Source organism: Bufo gargarizans, chromosome 6 (genome assembly GCF_014858855.1).
Source record: "Bufo gargarizans isolate SCDJY-AF-19 chromosome 6, ASM1485885v1, whole genome shotgun sequence".
In the NCBI taxonomy this organism is placed as follows: Eukaryota; Metazoa; Chordata; class Amphibia; order Anura; family Bufonidae; genus Bufo; species Bufo gargarizans.
The window spans coordinates 283388364-283411815 of record NC_058085.1 but is presented as its reverse complement, the minus strand read 5'-3'; the positions used below and the strand labels follow the sequence as shown (position 1 = coordinate 283411815).

The 23452-nt window shown below is 41.5% G+C and overlaps 1 protein-coding gene across 2 annotated transcripts in view; it reads right to left on the bottom strand.

The window, feature by feature from the left end:
* CDH4 (cadherin 4) overlaps positions 1-23452 on the bottom strand; it is an 837767-nt gene that overhangs the window by 75035 nt on the left and 739280 nt on the right. For both annotated transcript variants that reach the window (XM_044299844.1, XM_044299845.1), the window contains exons 6-7: positions 13315-13459; positions 7632-7804 (exon numbers count right to left, since the gene is read on the bottom strand). In XM_044299844.1, the coding sequence (XP_044155779.1) occupies positions 7632-7804; positions 13315-13459 (318 nt within the window). The remainder of the gene's footprint in view (positions 1-7631; positions 7805-13314; positions 13460-23452) is intronic.

Here is a 23452-nt window from a genome sequence, read left to right as displayed (position 1 = left end):
TTATATGTGGTGTTAACTTGTACTAGACAGTTTTATTAGTGGAGGGACAATTTTTTGGGGCAGGTGCACAGACAGAATTCTAGTGCAAACCTGCCACAGGATTTATGATATTCCAAATTTATAAAGGTCCATGCACCAGAATAGTAAATTTGTCTGATATTATTACTGTGATTCATATGCTGAAAGTGTAACTGCGGTTTCATTTTTTATACCCTACGGTATAGTACACCCTGCTGTATAAATGCTTTTGTGCTTTAACATGTAATCGTTTTTAGTTTTACCTGATAATAACTCCCAGAAATGTGTGCTACTTTCCTATTCTGCAGCCTCTTCTTACAGCGTTGTCATGTGCAGGTAGTCGCTTCTGTATTATAAACAAGAGACAGGGAGAGCACTGGAAGGAAGAGCACAGCCCTGAGTGCCTGGGCTTGGACAGAAAGTGGAGGGGGGAGGGCGGCTTTAGATAGTGATATCTCCTGAATGGTAAGCTGACATTCCAGACTTTCATACAATTCCAGAATGACAGCTAAAATCCAAGCAACAGAGGAGAAATCACTGTTAGAAATCGAGTTGTGAATAATCGCGGGTAAATCTGCTTTTATTTTCACTTTCAGCTGCAGTCACAACATCCAGATTTCTATCAGTGATCTCTTCCCCTGTACTAAACATATTGCTGTCATTCTGGTATTGTCTGAAAGTTTGGAATGTCAGCTTTAAACAATAGGAAGCTAGCTGGTACCAAACCAGAGATATCAGCAGCTAAATCAGCCCCCCTCCCTGTCCTGTGTGGAGGAGAATAAGGGAGAAACTGCAGAGCTGACAGGTGACTAGTAAGAGGCTAAAACAAATGCTTTCTGATTTCATGTAATTACATGGCTTGTTTCTGGTTAGCTGTATGTGAAAGGCTACACACTGCTCTAGTGAAATGGCAGTTACACTTTAAATAGTGTAAAAGGCAACACTTATTAGTAAAACTTCCTTATTGTCTCTGAACATTTTGAGAAATCTGTCATGTTAGTAACATCAGGACTGCTGTCTGCTCACTGAATGATCAGATTAAATCATCCCATACAAGTCTATGGAAAAGAGGTGGGGGGGAAGTGTTGAGTGAGACAGGTCTCCACCAGAGACTTTAAAGAGACTGCTGCAGCTAAATAAGTTTTATCTCAGCCAAAGTGCTTTGTTCACATCCATACAGGTAAGTACTTCTCTGTAATGTCTTCTATGATCCTTGGTCTGCTTCTAAGTACGTGAGAGAAATTTAGGAAGCATATTATCCTCTACTTTCTGTGTACAGAGGATGCCAGCTAGTCTCCACCCACCATGTGAAAGAGAGCTGCCAACTAGACATCTAACATACAAAGGATAAAACTGCTAACATGCCAGATACAAGTCATATAATGGCCATAAATAGTGATATTCCTCATGTACACACATTGTACTATTGATTGGCAAGTTTGTTGAAATGTTAGGTACACTTTAAAGAAATTCTCCAGGTAAATTGGATACAATGTGTTATACCTAGAGCAGAGCAGGAGGAGACCAGGTATGGCACATTTATTCTCTCTTTGTAGTTCTTTGCACTGAAAGGGAAATATTTTTATCTATTTCTATTTACACCTAGTTTATATCTTATTATAAATATCACCTCGGAGGGTGACAGAATTATATACTCTCATATATATATATATATATATATATATATATATATATATAGTAGGGATTTGCTCTGGTAGGTAGGCAGGGTAAGGGGACGCAATACAAAGGCAAGACCACGGTTAAAAAGCAAAAATTCAGTGTTTATTCACACAAAAAGGCAGAAAAGAAAAACAATATTTTGCAGGGTCCTGGTGTTAATTCACACAGCAAGAGTCCTGGTGTTAATTCACACAGCAGGAGTCCACAGAACAAAACATGTCACCTGGCAGTCCACAGCAGGCTTTTGGGCACCTGACTCCCAGCAGGCAGCTCTCATGCTGCTCTCAGCCTTGCAGCATGGCGGAACTCCTCAGCTCTCAAACACAGAGCTTCCACAGCTCCACTATAACCTGGAGGATCATTCCACACCCAGCTGAGCTGCTGCCTGGGTTTTTAAATCCCAGCCCAAACCCTGGCCTGGAACTTGGGGAACAGCCACCCACCCTGCTCTTTGGCTGCTCCCAATAAGAACTGGCCCGGATCGGCTTTACAGCCACACTAAGTAAAAACAGTGTCACCGAGGACTAGCTGCCGCTGACACACAAAATTACCGGTTCCTATCTCACGAGGCCAGGAACCTTGGTGACACATACCTTCCGTCAATGATGGACCCTTGCGCCTTCCTACAATATATATATATACTAAATTAATATGCCTTTATGTGTGCTTTGCATAAAATGCTGCCTATGCAGAATTTGCAAGCAACACAGAGGATGGTGATAATATAAAATAGATATTTCTGGAAACCACAAGCAGAATTTTATATGCGATATATCATTTACTCAGGAAACAGTAATTTGTTTTGATGCGTAATTTTTTCTGAAAATGTAAATTTACAGTATCTGTGCCAATGAATTATGCAAGAATACGACACTTTTGGCAAAATACAGGTGATAAATGTTTAAAGGCTCTGACGGAAATCTACTGTGCTGCTGCTGCACCCTGATGTAGAGAAAAGCTGATGTAGAGAAAAGCTGATGTAGAGAAAAGCTGAAAAATATGGATTACATAAGCTGTGCACACCAGATACTGCACCTGCAAGACCATTGTGTTCCATATAACATGTTATATGTTCACAAAATGTTTATGTATACTGTGTATGTAATAATTACTCCAATGCATTAAAAAATTAAAGGGGTATTCTCATCTTGTAAAATGATGGCATATCACTATCGCACTTTTTGTTCTCGGGGGACTAACCTCTGGGGCCTCCAGCGATCTTGCGGATGAAGGAGCTATGGTGCTACACCCCCCTTCTGAATATGCCCTGCACAGTGTATTTCTGGCCACCTACCTGTGCAGAGATTTGCAACCAGCCCATTTCTGAAAGGAAAGCAGTGCTAAATATATCCTGCCAATATTTATGAAGTATATTACTTTAGAGGATGGAAATACCCTTTTAATAACTTTGCAAATACAGCAGGCTTGATTAAAATTCTCCTTTTAAGTACATAGCTTTTATGTAAACCTATGGGACACATGTTACATACTACAACACTTGCGTGTAGTCTGATCATGGAGTCATATTCCCTTCCATCTGTGTTGTGCTAGAAGTAGGGGAAATATGGGAGTATGATTGCTGGATCAGACTACATAAGGTTTCTCAAAAGTCTGAAGCTATAGATACACAAAAACTGCATAGGCATTGTGTACACAAAACCGTAAAATATTAGTAACTATTGGCACCTTTTTTTTACACGCTGTGCAACAATAGAAAATTGGTTGCACAAGTGAACAAAGGCTTTAAGCTGCTGGCATCAGCACCTCTGTCCATTCCATATATGCCTCTAGACCAGGGATCAGCAAACTTCGGCACTGCAGCTGCTGTGAAACTACTAATCCCAGCATGCAACATGGTGACCTGTTCTTCTAACTCTCATAGACGTGAATGGCGCATTCTGGGAGTTGTAGTTTCAGAACAGTGGGAGTGGCGGAGGTTGCTGATCCCCGCTCTAGACAATAATTTGCTATAATAGTTAAAGATTATAAAAGCAATGTAAAATTATTCTATTGTAAAAAAAAAAATTGTTGCATCTTTGCTGTTGGGATATTTTAGAAAAATACAGTATACACACAAGGAATAAGAAGTTTTCTGTGACCTTGCCGTGTTGCAGGATGACCTTGGGTAGCATGAAATGACCACCAGACAGGTGTCGTGAGTGGCAGGCTGTATCTGAACAGAAAGAGGTGCCACTCTGATCAATAAGGTAGATGCCTACTTCCCAAAGCAGCGAGCTGGTTATCAGCTGGGGGCACAGACTATAATAGACATTCTGTCTCACACGCACCACATTCCCAGCTGAATGAGCATGATTCTTTGTTCAAAGTGACAGTTTGCAATCCTCTCTGCTTGAACAGGCCCCCTTTCTTTTGCAGTCTCCTGTGCATGATATAATTTGGAGATTGGGATGTGCAAGCCACTGTCCCATTGGTCTTTCCTCCCGCTGTCATCTTGCTGAAGTCTTTGACAAGAGCTCTCTTCACATTCTCCTGACAGTGCTACATACAATGATCTGATCAGAAAGACATCCTGGAGGAAGGCGTAATCCTCTATAAGAACTCATAACGGTAATATGTTCCATTGTTTGGTGGCACCAAGCAACGGTCTGCAATATTCTAGTACTAATAAGCACATATTGATCTGTGATGAAACAGTTATCATAGCACAATAGATTTTTTTGCTCAATCACGCAGGAAAACTATTTATTGTTCATGCTGATATTTTTCTTTTCTGTGATCAGCACCTTGTTACAGTTGTGTTTTACCTTTTATAGTTTACTTTTCATACATTTTATTAGGTTCTTAAAGGTGTCTCTTGTTTTGATTCAGCAGTGGTCACTCAGAGCAGAGGGGGAGCGCCTGTGGAGCAGCTTAACACACAGAGCACTTCTCATTGAAGGCCTGTCCCATGGGCACTTAAAGGAGTGTAATCTGGCAGAATAAACTTCATATTCACACTGCTCCTGATAACAGATGCTCCACAACAGGTATGTTTGTTCTCCGAGGTGGACTGGGAACTTTAAGTGGCCCTGGAAAAAAACTAAAAGTGGCTCCATGTTGTAGACAGGTGCAGATTGACAGAACACAGAACCAATAAAAGTAGTCGGGCCAGCAATACTGTAGTGCAGCACAAAATTCTGCCCTAGTAGTACCAAATACACAGTGCAGCACAACATAATGCCACCCCCACCACAGCATTTAACTCTATCACCATCCTGAGGAAGGCAATAAGGTTGAATGCAGGAGGGTACTTTCTTCTGCCAGCCAAGTGTATAAGTACCAGAAGCTCCTAGTAATAATTAATGCTGAAAGCATGTACCCGACCGGCGGCCGTGAGGAGGGCTTAGGTAGTCCCCTGGGCACCAGCCCACTGGGAACTTTCCCTGTAGGGTATATGGCCAGTCCGCCCCTGTTTGTTCTGCTCTCAGCCTTTTAGGGAAGTCCTGTCCAATAGGAAATAGCCGTAATACAGTGATAACATTATCCACTGGAGGTTTCCACATGGATGCCAATTTCCCATACAGAAGTTAATAGCTAATGAAAAACTGTAAAAACAAGTACCGTACAGTTTTAAATAAATTGTGGTGTATATGGTTCCCAGAAGTGCAAGCAACAGCTGCTCAGGATGGTTATTATTGTATGGGATGCCTGAAATGAATTTTGTGATGGAAAGAATAGACTAAAAAAGTTGTTTATGTCTCATTTGGACAACTTTGCTTTTTTAAACCCAGAATTGTCAGCATTGGGGTCTGCAATACACTTCAGAGCTGAATTCCACATTCTGTTAAAGGGGTTTCCCAGAGCTATCCTCAGATTCACCAATATCAGATGCATGGGGTCAGACACCCTGAACCCCCACCAATCAGCTCTTTCAGGCAGCTGCCAATGCAGAAGATGTGGGCACAGCTGGAATAAGATGTAGTGGCTTTGTCCCATTGGTAACTGAGCTTCAGTACACCAGCACCAGACACTACACAGAGAATGGAGTCTTCCATACACTGTATAGTTTCCAGCAGCTACCCAAAACAGCTGATCGGTGGGGGTGCTGGGTGTTGTAACCTAAGGATAGGTCATCAAACCCCTTTAATTGTCATTGGAAACAGTCAGCAAGTTTGATTAATGCAGTTTTTAATGTAAACGTTATCTTTCCCAAAATGCAAATTATAACAAGCAGGGAATGCTGGAAGATTTCTGCTCTGACAAGTGTAGAATTGGGTATGCGGATCTAGAATATAATAGTATACCAGGGGACCTTTTTTTTTATAAAGTGACACAGTATGTAATCTCTATTACATTTCAAGGTTCGCCTGTACACCAGGTCACATAATAAATGCAGCGACTTGATTGGTTGGCTGCAGTTCGTCCACACAACAGATGGCAGCTACAAGTACGGACAACAGAGAGAATCACCGCTCTTATTGTGTCCAGTGTCCACGTCCTCTGTCCAACAAGCCTTGTAAAAAGATGTTATTAACCCACATAGTTAACCCCTTCCAGGTGGCCCGCAAACATAATGCAAATTGTTAAACGTGAGAGCTTCTTGTTCAGAGACCAATTATATCAGTAGAAACCAGAGAGTTGCTTTTGTTTTTGGCTTTTTAAAATTTATGATTCTGTTGGTGCCAATTGTCGCAGCGGTGGCAGCGCCTGGATCTGCACTTGGCTTGGATTTATCAATCCCGGTACACTGCACACATTCCCTCCAGATTTGCCACACGGCTTATAGACTAATGAGCTTTGCATACATTACACAGGTAATTTGTAAATGCTGATTACTAGCGAGTATGGGTAAGATATCTGGGTAGATTTATAGGGAGATGGAAATAAGAATTAAAAAGAGGAAAATCCTAATGTACAAGATATCACTTGTATCACGCTTTAGGATTCATTTATGCAACGTGGATGCAAGATCAACATTATCTGGGCTCAGAGGCAGGGATTTCACTGGAGATCATTTCAACTATAGATAAAGCTTCATTGTTCTGCTTGGTTTTATGACAGTCCTAGCAGCTCTTCGCAAAAGGCAGGTCTGTCAGGACGCATCAACACTGCCGGCTCAAAGCTACGTAATATTAAGAAATACTAGATAATGAGACTCAAAACAGACAGAATTTAAATGGCTTTTCCAGATCCATGAATATTTTTTTTTTTACAAACAGCTGTCAATAGTATAAAATAACAAAAGCTACCTTACCAATCCCCTGCTGTGCCGACCCTTCCCAGCTCCATTTACTAAGCTGACATTGGATGTCAATATGTGGTCACTTTTGCTGTGATGTATTGACAACCACTGCCACCAGTGATGAGGACTCAACTTTGATGGAGCCAGGTAAACAGAAACCGGCTGGAGATCCTGCGAGCATTGGCGCAGCAGCGGCAGAGGATTGAGCATAGAGCCTGGTATTTTATACCATTATCAGCTGTTTAACTCAATTTAAAGTGATTTTCTTTAACAATATAGAAGTCTGAATTCTATTTAGTCATAGATGTAAAATGCCTGCAGTCTACTGTCGCCACTAGAGGGAGCATATTACTGCACACTCTGTATACATTGATATAAAGTATGCAAAGTATAATTCTGTATGCAGTATGCTCCTTCTAGTGGCAGCTACAGGCAGCCAGGAGTTTGCAGGCAGTAATGGAGCCCAGAATGGAGATACAGATTAAACAGAACCTGTCACTATGGCTGGCCTATCAGAAAGGACATAAAACATCTAATAACCGCACTAAGTGGCTTCCCAAAGTGCCAGACAGGGAAGAAAAATGTGCACTTTCTAAACCTGAGGTGTCACATAGTGTGTGTCACATGAGGCTTTTCAGACAGTCAGCCACAATCATGGGAGGGGTGCGTGTCCCATGATCCTTTCCAAAAATTCATAACAAATGTTACCATCCAAAATTCAGACCCTTGTATCTGGAATAGATCTACTCACTTCTCGATCCAGACCTGCAGCCACTGTATTAATGGCTCCTGTCTCGCTGTGAATCACAAACATGTCCTGGGATGGGCTCTGCGGACTCTGCGTCATGATCCGATACATTACAATTCCGTTTGATGTGGTGATGTCATCTGCATCGTGTGCGGTCACCGTCATCACATAGGTGCCTGGAGGGCAAGGGGAAAGACATTTTATAAATCACCAATACAGTAAGGAAATCATCGCTGACATTAAAATTGAGGCCTTTCAATGGTTAATCAGGGTTAAAAAAAAAAAAAAAAACATACTCACCTTATTCATTTGCTCGTGGAGAGGGAAGTGTCCCAGCCATCTTGATTGAAGAAACTGCACGAAATCTCACGCAGTGATTTGGTGATGTCAGTCACGCTGGCCAGATGCAGTGACATCACCATTAATGACTTCACCTGTCCCGGCCAGAGCGCTGACTTGGTGACATCACACGAGGTTTCTTCAATCAAGATGGCCGCAACGCCCACTCCGCAAGCAAATAGATGAGGCTAGTATGGTTTTCTTTAACCACCATTTCAGTAATATTAATTACCACAAAGCGCAGGGAAATTCGGCTTTGTGGCAAATTACATTTTTCCTGAAATTTGTATCAAAGTCAATTCGTTTGACTTTGATTTGCTCAGCACTAACTGTGTCACTATGGTACATCCTGTTATATTCTGCCAATCAATTATTTACAGTATTAAAGGGGTTGTCTCACTTCAGCAAATGGCATTTATCATGTAGAGAAAGTTAATACAAGACACTTACTAATGTATTGTTATTATCCATATTGCTTCCTTTGCTGGCTTCACTCATTTTTTCCATCACATTATACTGTACACTGTTCGTATCCAGGGATTACAGCCATCTCTGCAGCGAAGATACGAGGTGGCCTACCTGTGCTCCCACGGTCCCGGTCAATAGAGAGGCCGGCACTTTTTTTATAGTGTGCAAGCCCGACCACCGCTGCTGTATTGCAGGGTGGTCATAACCCCTGGAAACAAGCTGTGTATAATGCGATGGAGAAATTAATCAATGACCCTACTCTTGTAAGTATGAAATGTTATGGTGATAAAACACGTTGCCTAGTCTAATAAGCAATTTGTATTACTACCAGCCATGTGCAACATCTTCACCACAGTCTTGTGGCAAATCCTTTCTACTGAACCTCTCCATAACTACACAGAAGTCCGCGCCACCTACCGGTCCCTGGAGCTGGCCACTGCTTTCTTTTTCCCCACATACAGGACTGTCCATGGTTTTGTGCCCAGCAAGCACAATAGCTCCAGGTGAGCATGTTTGCTTACTACTTCCCTCTGTGCTGCATCAACCCAGCACCACAGTGTCTTTTTTCTGTCCACAGATATATATATACACATGTGTATATATATGCACATAGTTGAGTCACATTATTATGACCACCAGATATTATCCAGAGCAACCACTGTGTGCAGAACAGACCGGTAGTGACTCAATAAGGTCCAAGTAGGTTGTCACAGGTATCTGGAGCCAATCTGACTACGGTGTATCCCAGAGCTGCTTAAGGGTGCGTGAGGGAGGACCCATAGAGCAAACACTATGATCGAAGTGGTCCCACAGATGCTCAATTGGGTTTAAGTCTAGGGAATTAAGGGGCCACGGTAGTATTTGGAAGTCTTGGTCATGCTCTTCCAATGTCAGACATTTTCTAGCCGTGTGACATGTTGCATTGTCTTGCTGGAAGAACCCATCCACCCCAGGGGAAGACAATCAGGATGTTGGGTGTACATGATCTGCAAAGATGGATTCATACAAAAATTGGTTGAGAATGCCTTCCACATGGACCCAGAGAATGCCACATATACATTCCCCAAACTGTAACGCTGTCACCACCAGCTTGTGTTCTTCCAACAATGGTTGCAAGGTGTTTATTCTCTGATGTTTCTCATCTGACAAACCAAAAATGAAACAGAAATTGTGACTCATCGGAGAAGGCAAACCTTTGCCAGTCAGTGGAGGTCCAATTGTGCTCTATAAGGGTACGACCACATGGCATGCTCATGCTGTGGTCAGGTTGAGGCCGTGCTGCGGTCAGGAAATGCATTGCCAATTAGTCTGCAGCCTTTCATTTAACTAATGAAGAGTGCACTATATAGTCGGTCTTCATGGTTAATGGCTGTGCGGTATTGAAGTTGCGCGGCCATTAACAATGAAGAGCTACAATACGGTACAGTCTTCATTAGTTAAGTGAAAGGCAGCTCATGACTGCAGCACAGCCGTCACCGTGCTGTGTGGTTGTACCCTAATAATCATGCAGTAAGTCATTTCCCCTCAGGCTGGGAGAGATATTTCATGTCTTCCACCTGTAGACTGGCCTCGAATTTGTACAGCCCCTGGAAGTCCGGTCATGTAATCAGAGATCAACTTTAAATCCTTCTCCCAGGGTGAGACGGTTCAACACCTCTTCATTAATTGTATCAACAGTGAAGGAGCAAATGAAGGGACTCCGGATGCCAGCACTTGATACAAGCCTCCGCGTGTTTGCCACTGTGCGCTTTAAAGGATTAATTTCACAAGCCTCAAATTACAGCTTCATTTCAAAACGAACTCAGCCCCATAATTGGCTTTCTGTTCAAATCACCAAGGCTAAAGATTTAAATTCTTCATATGCAGATGACTTTCAAGTATCAGGCCCCATCTGTGCTGCGATCACTGGCATTCATCTCCCAGGGGGAAAGTCAAGTGAAGCAGAAAGAGCTGGTCCTTGAACACAGGAGCAGCCGAGCACACTGACAGTCACAAGTCCACAGAAACAGACTCCATATCGCCTGCTAGTGCATGCTGATACTTGTAGTCCTACGTCTACCAGACCGCAAATTTATTTTACAATGTTATGGCCAAAGCAAAAACTGCCTGCTTACATTTGGCTTCTTTTATACCAAAAATATTGTTCCTTGTGTAGGAAAAAACAAGTAGGGCAGGACATCGTCCACGAGGGGCATAAAGACTGTAATGCTATAGAATACTACACAGTGTAAGCATATACTTACCACAGGACTGCAGTTTTGAATGTGGACATCTTTTTTTACTCAAATAAGGCTGCACACATAAGTGAAAAAAGCAAAAATCCACGTGAACCCCTCACTTATTTAATGCTAGCTGTGGTTTATTTAGAATGAAACATGGTTAGTGTTTGGTCAGTGATTTCATTCACTGATTGTGAGTAGTGTTGAGCGAAGCAAGCTTCGGATGCTACATCCGAAGTCTATTCGTTTAAAACTTCGGATTAATACTGTACTTCTCCGTACAGTATTAGAATGTATGGGCTCCGATGAGCCAAAGTTAGCTATTCACGAACTTTGTTGAATAACTTCTGTAGTTGATTTTTAAAGTGGAAAACCACTTTAAAACTTGAAACCGAACTCAGCTTCGGTTCCGACTGGGGGTCGACCCAGCACTAGCAGTAATGCCACGGCCTTCTCCCGTCACATTCACTGGTCACGTGGCCTAGGCGCAGCTCAACCCAATAGAAGTGAATGGGGCTGAGCTGCAATACCAAGCACAGCCGCTATACAATGGACAGCACTTCTGCAATTGCCAATTCCTTCTCAAACAACTGATCGGCGGGGGTTCCAGGTGTTGGACTCCCTCCGATCAAATACTGATGACCTATCAAGAGAACAGGTGATCAGTAAAAATATCTCTAAAAACTTTGTTATTTATCTCTTTCTCCTGCACCCTCTTAGAACTAGGGGCCAGCTAGAATTCTCCTTAGTCCAATTTATATTCATATGTATGGCTGCCATAATTCATATCTTTTTTAGGTATAGGACTATTATGTGCACTTTTTTTATGAAATGACTTTTACTTATAGGGTGACATGAACGTTATCTGTATGGGTAGATATACATATGTACACCACTATGTCAATCCTTTTTTTTTTTCAGGTGTGCTCCCACTGATCATAAAGTATGCTAGTGATGTGCCTCCCCACCCTCCAGGGAGCTATCATCTGTCAAGAAACCTGGCAGATCTCCCTGCAGCTCCTCCACAGGGGAAATAAGGTATTACACAATGTCCACTGAAAATTTGGACTACTTGACTATTTTGGCTTGTTAATATGACATAATTGCTAGAGATGCACACAGTATTGGATGCAGGTTGAGTGCAATAAAGATGGTCCAGCTGAATTGATAGTGGTTGAATGACGGTGCAGTGTGGTGTATTGGGCTACAGGTGCACTTTAAGACGAGGAGCAGCACCAAGCTCGTAAATTTTAAACCCTAGTGTACAGCTTTAATTGTTACATATTTATTCACTCAAAGTCCTTGCAGAGAACGGAGTCATAGAAACGGTTCATTAATTAATAAATTCATTAGCTCAGACGCTGACACTTGAGCCGTTTGCAGCCGGCTTCTGAATGAAATTCTGCATTTGCGTCTGAGCTCGGCTCCCGAGTCGCACCATGTGACACGCAGCTCTGCTGATTAAGGCAGCCTGGTCAGTCAGGGGAATAGTGATATCAACTGTGAGCCGGTTCCTTAAAACCGGCAATATTCCCAGAGAGATTGCCTTCAAAGCTCCTGAACATTATTCACTGCAGTGAGAAAAATTGCAGACTCTTATTAGGAACATTGAAGCCACTATATACATTCAGGGCTGCAGAGAAGGGTATGGGGGCATGCTTGCTAAACATCAAGGAAATCCTGTGAGACTCCCATCATTGTCTCGTACAAACATCCGAAAATTATTGTTTCTATTATTATTATTATATGAAGCAGTGTTTTATAAAGATGCATCAGCAGAAAAAGTTGTGTGAGAAGGCAGAACTGCTGCTGTGCATTCATTCCACTGACAGCATGGTTAATGTGCATACACAATACCTGTTCTTCGTGTGCTGCTATTAAATATTGGGGGGGGGGGGCAGAAGACTCAGTCCAAACACACCAAAAGCTACAAAAACTCAACCTGAAATCAAGCAGAGGTTCAGGTTGAAAACTGGGTAATACAGTTGCTGAGGCAACAGGATGATGCCCCAAAGAGTCTCCACAAGACTCCTCATGTGCCCTTGCTGCATCCATGTGTCTTTGTTTGGTGCCTCCACATGGCACTGCATCACAAAGGTATTCTCCTATTTTTTCAGATTAATGTGGAATCCAATGGAAAAATATCTGTATGAGATTGCTACAGTAAGGGCCCATAGATTGCTATGGTGATGTATACAGTCCAACTCACCTGCTCTACCATATACGATGCATGGCAGCATATGGTAGTCACACACAGACAATATACAGCAGAAAGAGAAATCCAGCATCCATGGAAAAAAACCTTTATTGAAACAACCTAAAAACCAGGAAGGACAAGACAAACAAAACGTCTACGTGTTTCGAATCTATACACACTGATCATTACTCATGACAGAACTGTACTCGGCTATCTCTGGGATTCCCACAGAAATGAATGGAGTGCTACATGCATGCCTGACCGGCCGCTCCATTCGTTTTGAGGGGCTTAGCAGGGTTTGATGCCCCTGTTTCTGAACCTGACACTATACTTCTTCCTGTTCCTTGGTAAGGGCAGTTCAATGTCCCGTATTCACAATAGAGGATAAGGACCATTCATATATTAACCATTAATGTGGGGACATGTGAGGACAGTGGTTAGTACAGTGTATTGAAATCTGTACCTGGTTTTGAAGCTTCATCCACAGAGCCATTGAACACTGGGCTGGAGAATTCTGGCCGGTTGTCATTCATGTCAATAACATAGATTGACAGGTCAATGGGATTCTCCACTTTGTTCCCATTCATATCCACAGCATGAGCCCTGAGCTGAAAATAAGAAGAGCATTGCTGATTATATATCATCTGTACATGTTTTAGTTTATTCGACTGGGTACAGAGTAGATAAGCCAATGTAGATACAACTTGGGAATGTGGAAGTGGAGATTGGTGGTGACTATGTCAATGCAGGATGCTTATTTCTGGCAGCCCTTTGATGCGCTGTTTGTCTACTGTATATGTACAGGGTCAGTCAAAAGTCTCAGGACACCCTTTTATTTCAGAAGAAAAGGGAACATAAAATATCAGAATACCCCAGCAAGTAATGGGTGAGGGGGACTATATTTTAGGGTATGTTCAGAACATGGCCGCCATCTTGAAAGCTGCCATATTGGTTGAAGGGCAAATTTTTCCAATGGAAAGGCGGTCATGTAGCATATAAAAGAAGACCAGAATTTTCTCAGAAATCGATTGCAGCAATCATATTTGCAATATTTCTTGTGTTTCAAAAGTTATCAACACAGAAACTTCAAAGCTTCAAAATTCAAGTTCTTTGTTCAGCACCACTGAACATGTCAATTAGCTGTGCATCACAGGGAACGTTCCTGATTGTTGTTGTAACTTTCTGAGTTGCAAACTTTTGAACCTCAAGAGATGTTGCAAATCTGATTGTGGCAATCGATTTCTGAGATATGCTACGTGACCTCTTACCCATTGGAAAAATTTGCCCTTGATCCAATATGGCGGCTTTCCACGTTGTAGACATAGCCTAAAAGATAGGCCCCCCTCACCCATTACTTGCTGGGGTATATTTAGATATTTTATTTTCCCGTTCGTTTCTGAAATAAAAGGGTGTCCTAAGACTTTTGACTCACTCTATTTTGTAGGCTCAGATCATGAGAATGGTGAAATCAGCAGGAGAGAAGTGCAGTAAATTTAGTGATGAGTAGTGCCATGATACGAGGAGGATAGTTGTTACTGGTTATACAGCCCTGTAGATAAACAAGTGAAATGTGTATATATACAGTCATGTGAAAAAATTAGGACACCCTTTGAAAGCATGTGGTTTTTTGTAACATTTTTAATAAAAGGTTATTTCATCTCTGTTTCAACAATACAGAGAGATTAAAGTAATCCAACTAAACAAAGAAAACTGAAGAAAAGTCTTTTCAAGATCTTCTGTAAATGTCATTCTACAAAAATGCCTATTCTAACTGAGGAAAAAGATAGGACACCCTTGCCCCTAATAGCGAGTGTTACCTCCTTTGGCTGAAATAACTGCAGTGAGACGGTTCTTGTAGCCATCTACCAGTCTTCGACATCGGTCTGAGGAAATTTTACCCCACTCCTCAATGCAGAACTTTTTCAGCTGTGAGATGTTTGAGGGGTTTCTTGCACGTACAGCCCTTTTCAAGTCACCCCACAGCATCTCAATGGGATTCAAATCTGGACTTTGACTTGGCCATTCCAGGACTCTCCATTTCTTCTTTTTCAGCCAATCTTTGGTTGATTTGCTAGTATGTTTTGGGTCATTGTCATGTTGCATGGTCCAGTTCCGCTTCAGCTTTAATTTTCTAACTGATGGTCTCACATGTTCTTCAAGCACCTTCTGATACACAGTAGAATTCATCGTGGATTCTATGATGGTGAGCTGACCAGGTCCTGCTGCAGCAAAGCAGCCCCAAACCATGACACTTCCACCTCCATGCTTCACAGTTGGTATGAGGTTCTTTTCTTGGAATGCTGTGTTTGGTTTACGCCAAACATGTCCTCTGCTGTTGTGTCCAAATAATTCAATTTTGGACTCATCTGTCCAAAGAACATTATTCCAGAAGTCCTGGTCTTTGTCAACTTTATCTCTGGCAAATGTCAGTCTGGCCTCGATGTTTCTCTTGGAATGCAAAGGTTTCCTCCTTGCACACCTCCATGCAAGTTAAACTTGTACAGTCTCTTTCTGATTGTAGAGACATGTACTTCTACATCAACAGTAGCCAGAGCCTGCTGTAGTTCTCGAGATGACACTTTAGGGTTTTTGGAGACCTCTTTTAGCATCTTGCGGTCTGCTCTTGGGGTGAACTTGCTGGGGCGACCAGTCCTGGGCATGTTGGCAGTTGTTTTGAAAGCCCTCCACTTGTAGACTATCTTCCGGACAGTGGAATGGCTGATTTCAAAATCTTTTGAGATCTTTTTAAATCCCTTTCCAGACTCATAGGCTGCTACAATCTTTTTTCTGAAGTCCTCTGACAGCTCTTTTGCTCTCACCATGGTGCTCACTCTCACTTCAACAGTCAGGAGCACACCAAACTAAATGTCTGAGGTTTAAATAGGGCAAGCCTCATTCAACATGCAGAGTAACGATCTACTAATTATGTGCACCTGGTGTGATATACCTGTGTGAGATCTGAGCCAATTTAAGAGGGAATACATGTGAGGGTGTCCTATCTTTTTCCTCAGTTAGAATAGGCATTTTTGTAGAATGACATTTACAGAAGATCTTGAAAAGACTTTTCTTCAGTTTTCTTTGTTTAGTTGGATTACTTTAATCTCTCTGTATTGTTGAAACGGAGATGAAATAACCTTTTATTAAAAATGTTACAAAAAACCACATGCTTTCAAAGGGTGTCCTAATTTTTTCACATGACTGTATATATTTATATATATATATATATATATATATAAAATACAAAATCGGGTGTATCCTGCAGGTGCCTCTATACATAAAAAACAGCTTGATATTTTTTAGTCCAGAGAAAAGCCTACAGAGCACGTAGGTTATATATTGGGAAATCTAGGCATGTAGAACATCTGGCCACACTTATGAGGCCAAGCTGGACAAGCTCTTGCAGACTTCAACGTACCCCAGGCAGTCGATGGTCCCACCACATTTACCAGCACAGCTGATGATGATCCTCCTCATTTGGAGAGGATTATTATAGGACACGGAGCCATTCTGAGCAAATAATTGCTACAACACTGCCTATTCAGCTGCAATATTGTGGCGTGCACAGCCAACTATCTGCTGACATGCTGCCAAATATGAGGAGTCCAGTTACCATTCTGTCCATCAAGAGGATTGTGAATAGTGTAGATCATATTAATTTATTCGATGATTGACCACCACAGCACATCCAGTAGGCTGATATTGAAATGAAATAGTCCATATTTCAGCACCAATCTACAACTTTATTTGAAATCTTACAAGACAAGAAGCCAGAAATGACCAGTCATAAGACTCCTTTGGTTGGTTACCATTTTGTTTTGGGCAGTCTTCCTTGCAAGTAGACTATTTTCCATGACCCTCTGATTCTAAACCACAAGCATTCAGGAGGTCTGGAAATGTAAACCTCTTTCCATGTTTGTCCTGTGTTAGGGTCCCTTTAATGTAAATCTTTACTCACATTAAACAAATCTGCTTTTATTTTCCTGGATGTAGATTGTCTTTAACAAATCAATCCAGCTGGCAGTTGTTACGTTGTTGAGGTGCGAGTGGCTGGTTCTTCACCAGATGTGATGATTGTGTGGGTTCACTGATCTGACACTGAAATGATGCTGTCATATTATGCAGAGCTCTCGCTGGGGACTTACTAGAGAGTGTTATGTGAATGAGGAGTAATAAACCAGATAACATTAACTCTTTCCGCAACCAAATCTTAGCACAGTTGGGTGCACAGAGCATTACCTTATTTTAATCGTTAATGGCACAATCATATATACGGTAGACGGAAGATGCTTGCCGTGGAAACTCTTTGCGGTAAAAGACTTAGAAAATATTACTTTTTACTTTTCTGGTGTCATCCGGAAAAATGGATACAGTATTTATTTTTTTCAAATTTTTAAAGGTTCTGCACATACGCAGAACACTTGGTGCCGGATCTGGATGTTTCGGAATGCATGCTGCAGTATTTTCTCCATCGAAATACCGTAAGAGTGACTGAACTGATGACATCCTGATGCATACTGAACGGATTGCTTTCCATTCAGAATGCATTAGGATAAAACTGATCATTTTTTTTCCTGGTATTGAGCCCCTAGGATGGAACTTAATACCAGAAAAGAATAACGCTAGTGTGAAAGTACCCTTAGTCAGGTATTATTCTAATAAACTTCATCGCATACTCTAGCTCCATTGGTTCTAGTTATGTTCTTACTAATATTAGCTTTCATAGTCAATCACTTTTAGATGTGTATTATCATTTTCTTAAATATTGTAACACTGTATGTAGTTAGGTTTTTACCTCGGCACATTGCTATTTATTAAGTCAAGGACAGTTCCCAGTGCTCAACGTGAGTTGTGTACATGTATACAGATCAGGAAGCACTATGCGCTTCCTGTCCGGGTCCGGTGATCATGTGACTGCTGAGGCCGGGAGAGTGCAGGAGCTGTCGGTTCTTCCACAGACCTCGATCAGCCCTGCACTGAGGCTGTGCTGCACAGTATTATGCTGTACAAGGTTTCACATGTAAAAAAAAAAAAAGTCCCCAATTAAGTAATTAAAAAAAAAAATCAAAATCAAAAATAAAATAAACATATTTGGTATTGCCGAGTCCCTGACGGCCGGCTCTATAAATATATCACATGATCCACCCGTCCGATAAACACCATAAAAATAAATAAAAACTGTGTCACCTTACATCACAAAAAGTGCAACACCAAGTGATCATAAAGGCATATGTCCCACAAAATGGTACCAATAAAATCAAATCATCCCCTCATCCCACAAAAAATGAGACCCTACCTAAGACAATCGGTCAAAAAAAAATAAAAAATGACTAAGACAATGGAGACACTAAAATATGATTTTGTTTGCTTCAAAACTGCTATTATTGTGTTAAAGGGAAATAAAAAAGTTACATATTAGGTATTGCCGCATCCGTAATACCGCAAAAAATGAAACCCTAACTAAGACAATCGTTCAAAAAATAAAAAAGCTATGGCTCTTAAACTATAGAGACACTAAAACATTTTTTGGGTTTCAAAAAAGCTATTATTGTGTAAAACTTAAATAAATAAGAAAAAGTATACATAGTAGGTATTGCCACGTCCGTAACAATCTGCTCTATAAAAATGTCACATGACCTAACCCCTCAGGTGAACACTGTAAAAATAAATAAATAAAAATTGTGCTAAAACAACCAATTTTTTGGTCACCTTGCCCCTTAAAGTGTAATAATGAATGATCAAACAATCATATGTACCAAAAAATGGTACCAATAAAAACGTTAACTCTTCCTGCAAAAAACGAGCCCCTGCACAAGACGATCGGCATAAAAATGAAAAATATGGCGTTCAGAAAATGGAGACGTAAAAACATAAAAAAAAAATGCTTTATTATGTAGAACTGAAACAAACAAAGAAAGTAGACATATTTGATATCATCGCATCCGTAACAACCTGCTCTATAAAAAATAGCACATGTCAGATGAATGTGGTAAAAAATAAAAACAGTTCCAAAACAGCAATTACAAAAAACATAATATAGAGCTATTAAAAATCATATGTACCCCAAAATAGTACCAATAAAACTGACACCCTATCCCCTAGTTTCCAAAATGGGGTAACTTTTTGGGAGTTTCTACTGTAAGGGTACATCAGGGGGACTTCAAATGGGACATGGCATCTAAAAACCAGTTCAGCAAAATCTGCCTACCAAAAACCATATGGCGCTCCTTTTCTTCTGCGCCCTGCCATGCGCCCTTGCATCAGTTTACGACCACATGTGGGGTGTTTTTGTAAACCGCAGAATCAGGGTAATAAATATAGATTTTTTTTTGGCTGTTAACCCTCGATGTGTTAAAGAAAAAAATGGATTAAGATGGAAAAATCTGCCCAAAAAGTGAAATTTAGAAACTTGATCTCCATTTTCCTTTAAAGGGAATCTGTCACCGGCAAAACACATCCCTAACCGCCAGCAGTACCTTCAAGTAGCCGGCAGTGAATTTCGAATGATGATTTTCTGCGGCAGAAGTATGAAAAACCTTCTTTTATCCTCCGTCCGCGCTATTTTCCAGTCAGGCTTGAAGTTAAGGGGGCAGCAGCCTCTTTGCTTCAAATCAAGGTAACTGAACCCCCTTCCCTGCCCCTTCTCCTGTGATTCACCGCGCTTCTGCCTGTGACTGACCATACTGCTGGCGGTTTGGGATGGGTTTTGCCGCTGACAGGTTCCCTTTATTTCTTGTGGGACACCTAAAGGGTTTGTAAAATCAGAGGGGTGTAGTTTCTACAATGGGGTCATTTATGGGGGGTTTCCACTATGTAAGCCCCACAAAGTGACTTCAGACCAGAACTGGTCCTTAAAAAGTGGGTTCTGAAAATGTTATTATTTTTTAAGAATTGCTTCTAAAATTCTAAGCCTTCTAACGTCCTAAAAAAATAAAATGATATTTACAAAATTATGCCAACATAAAGTAGACATATGGGGAATGTAACGTAATAAATATTTTATGAGGTATCACTTTCTGTTTTAAAAGCAGAGAAATATAAATTTTTTAAATTGGGAATTTTTCTAAATTTTTGGTAAATTTAGGATTTTTTCATAAATAAAGGTGAACTATATTGACTCAAATTTATAGCTATTATGAAGTACAATGTGTCACAAGAAAACAATCTCAGAATGGCTTGGATAAATAAAAGCGTTTCAAAGCTATTACCACATAAAATGACACGTGTCAGATTTGCAAAATGAGCCTCGTCAGGAAGGGGGTATAAGGCCCGGTCTGGAAGTGGTTAATATTCCCAATGTGCAGCTACTGGCTACTACTTACCGGTATATGAGACTAGTTGTAATTTAAGTGCTATAAATATCTGTGCCATTATCTAATTCATATTGTTACTTAGATCTCCTGTATTAGTTTTGAGAGCTTGCTTTGATACTTAAAGATGCACTCCATGATTGTTTTCTTTGCCTACATAGTGCACTATAGGCCATTATTAAAGATAAGAGTAATTTGTGGGTTGTCATCCATCTTGATTCCTTTTTCGCCTTAGATATACTTTTCATAATGAATCCTACATTTTCCATCATGCCTGTCTTTGCAGTGACACAACTGCTGTCCCCTCCCACTGCAGGGTCTCAATGTTTTTTTGTCTGCAATGTGATGCAGTTTGAGTCTGTCTGCTCTGTCATCTGTCTACCCTGTCAGCTGTTACCTGCAAGATGCAGCTAGACCTGTGTGAAGCTGCATCTAATAGAACTACACTGGAAAGTCAGCACACACAGATAGTACAGGCAGTGTGAGTCGGGAATTTTACATTTTAACTGCAGCTAATCACTGTATACACTCACCTACTAAATATCTGCACTTCTGGTCCTTTAGGTAGGGGAGACATTATGGGGCAAATTTATTAAGACCGTTGTTTTAGACACTGGTCTTAGTAAGCCCTATAGCTGGTGGTGGATGGCTGAAGTTATGTAGAGTCACCGACCTTTACATAACTTCGGTACATCTAGCGCCAATTTTAAATGTAAGACTGCTGTCTTACATTTACAACATTTTCTACGCCTAAAACAGGCATGGAAAATGATGAATGAGATGGGCTTTAACAGAATACAGGGATATAGAGAGGAACATGGAGGGAGGGAGTAAGCTGCCAGGAGGGATTTGATAGGTGATGATGTCATCCTGTAGTTCACAGGAATTTAGCCATAGGGAGAGACAGAGCTCCAGTTTACACATTAGAGCAAGCTCTGGGTTCTGTTTCATTATTCAAAAATCACAGAAAAAAGTACAAAACATCCTGCATGATATAATAACTGAATATGCAGATATACATGACAACATTTATAAGGAAAGAATCATGGAAAAATAATGCACAATAGATGCAAATATTATATATGGACTAAGCCCTCATTTTGGTTTGATAAAATCTGAGACTCTCAGCCAATATATTTTGATCGAAAAACGCATCTGTGCCCGCCTACCCGCTCCAAGGTGATCTCAGTCAGGCAGGTCCAACTCTAAACCTACCTATGCTATTGGGCATCTATATTCAGGAGAGCAGACCCTGCATATACAGTGTGCGTGCTCCTCCTCTCATTGGTTTCTTGATGCACACAGAGGTAACTAGGAGCAGCAGGCAACCTTGATTAGGTGGTACATGTAGCTGTGCGTGCTCCTCCCCTCATTGGTTGCTTGATGCACACAGAGGTAACTAGGAGCAGCACACTATATGTGCAGGGTCTGCTCTCCTGAATATAGATGACCAACGGCATAGGTAGGTTTAGAGTAGGACCTGTCTGACTGAGACCACCTTATCGTGGGTAGGCGGGCACAGGTGTGTTTTGATCCAAATATATTGCCTGAGAGTCTGTTGAAGGAAGTGTGAGATTTAAATATATATGTATATATGCCCCCATATATATGCATATAGACTCACCTAAAGAATTATTAGGAACACCATACTAATACGGTGTTGGACCCCCTTTTGCCTTCAGAACTTCCTTAATTCTACGTGGCATTGATTCAACAAGGTGCTGATAGCATTCTTTAGAAATGTTGGCCCATATTGATAGGATAGCATCTTGCAGTTGATGGAGATTTGAGGGATGCACATCCAGGGCACGAAGCTCCCGTTCCACCACATCCCAAAGATGCTCTATTGGGTTGAGATCTGGTGACTGTGGGGGCCATTTTAGTACAGTGAACTCATTGTCATGTTCAAGAAACCAATTTGAAATGATTCGAGCTTTGTGACATGGTGCATTATCCTGCTGGAAGTAGCCATCAGAGGATGGGTACATGGTGGTCATGAAGGGATGGACATGATCAGAAACAATGCTTAGGTAGCCCGTGGACTTTAAACGATGGCCAATTGGCACTAAGGGGCCTAAAGTGTGCCCAGAAAACATCCCCCACACCATTACACCACCACCACTAGCCTGCACAGTGGTAACAAGGCATGATGGATACATGTTCTCATTCTGTTTACGCCAAATTCGGACTCTACCATTTGAATGTCTCAACAGAAATCGAGACTCATCAGACCAGGCAACATTTTTCCAGTCTACAACAGTCCAATTTTGGTGAGCTTGTGCAAATTGTAGCCTATTTTTCCTATTTGTAGTGGAGATGAGTGGTACTCGGTGGGGTCTTCTGCTGTTGTAGCCCATCCACCTCAAGGTTGTGCCTGTTGTGGCTTCACAAATGCTTTGCTGCATACCTCGGTTGTAACGAGTGGCTATTTCAGTCAACGTTGCTCTTCTATCAGCTTGAATCAGTCGGCCCATTCTCCTCTGACCTCTAGCATCAACATGGCATTTTCGCCCACAGGACTGCCGCATACTGGATGTTTTTCCCTTTTCACACCATTCTTTGTAAACCCTAGAAATGGTTGTGCGTGAAAATCCCAGTAACTGAGCAGATTGCGAAATACTCAGACAGGCCCGTCTGGCACCAACAACATTGCCACGCTCAAAATTGCTTAAATCACCTTTTCTTTCCCATTCTGACATTCAGTTTGGAGTTCAGGAGATTGTCTTGACCAGGACCACAACCCTACATGCATTGAAGCAACTGCCATGTGATTAGTTGACTAGATAATCGCATTAATGAGAAATAGAACAGGTGTTCCTAATAATTATTTAGGTGAGTGTATATTAGTCCTTTTGCATAGGCCTCTCCAGGTGGTGTATGTGTATACATAGAGATATATGTATGCCCCCTTGTCAGCATACATCTCAATGTATGCTGGCGCGTAGACTGAGCTCAAGCGCGGGAAGACGGGAGCGAGCACAGCCGGGTTTAAATACCCTGGCCGTGCAACGGTCAGCAGTTCAAGCCAGCCTCCCGATATGAGAATAAACCCCTGCGAGACGAGCATCATAGCAAGAATCATCCCCTACAATGAGCAATACCCCTGGAAACGAGCATTAACCCCTGTGTTGCTAAGTATCATCAATCCCTATACCACCAACGATAATTAACCCTTACCTCCCTATCAATTATACCACCAATGCCTTTACCCCTGCATTAACCCCTACATTACCCCTGCATTTCCCTATACCACCAACGCCTTTACCCCTACATTACCCCTGCATTTCCCTATAC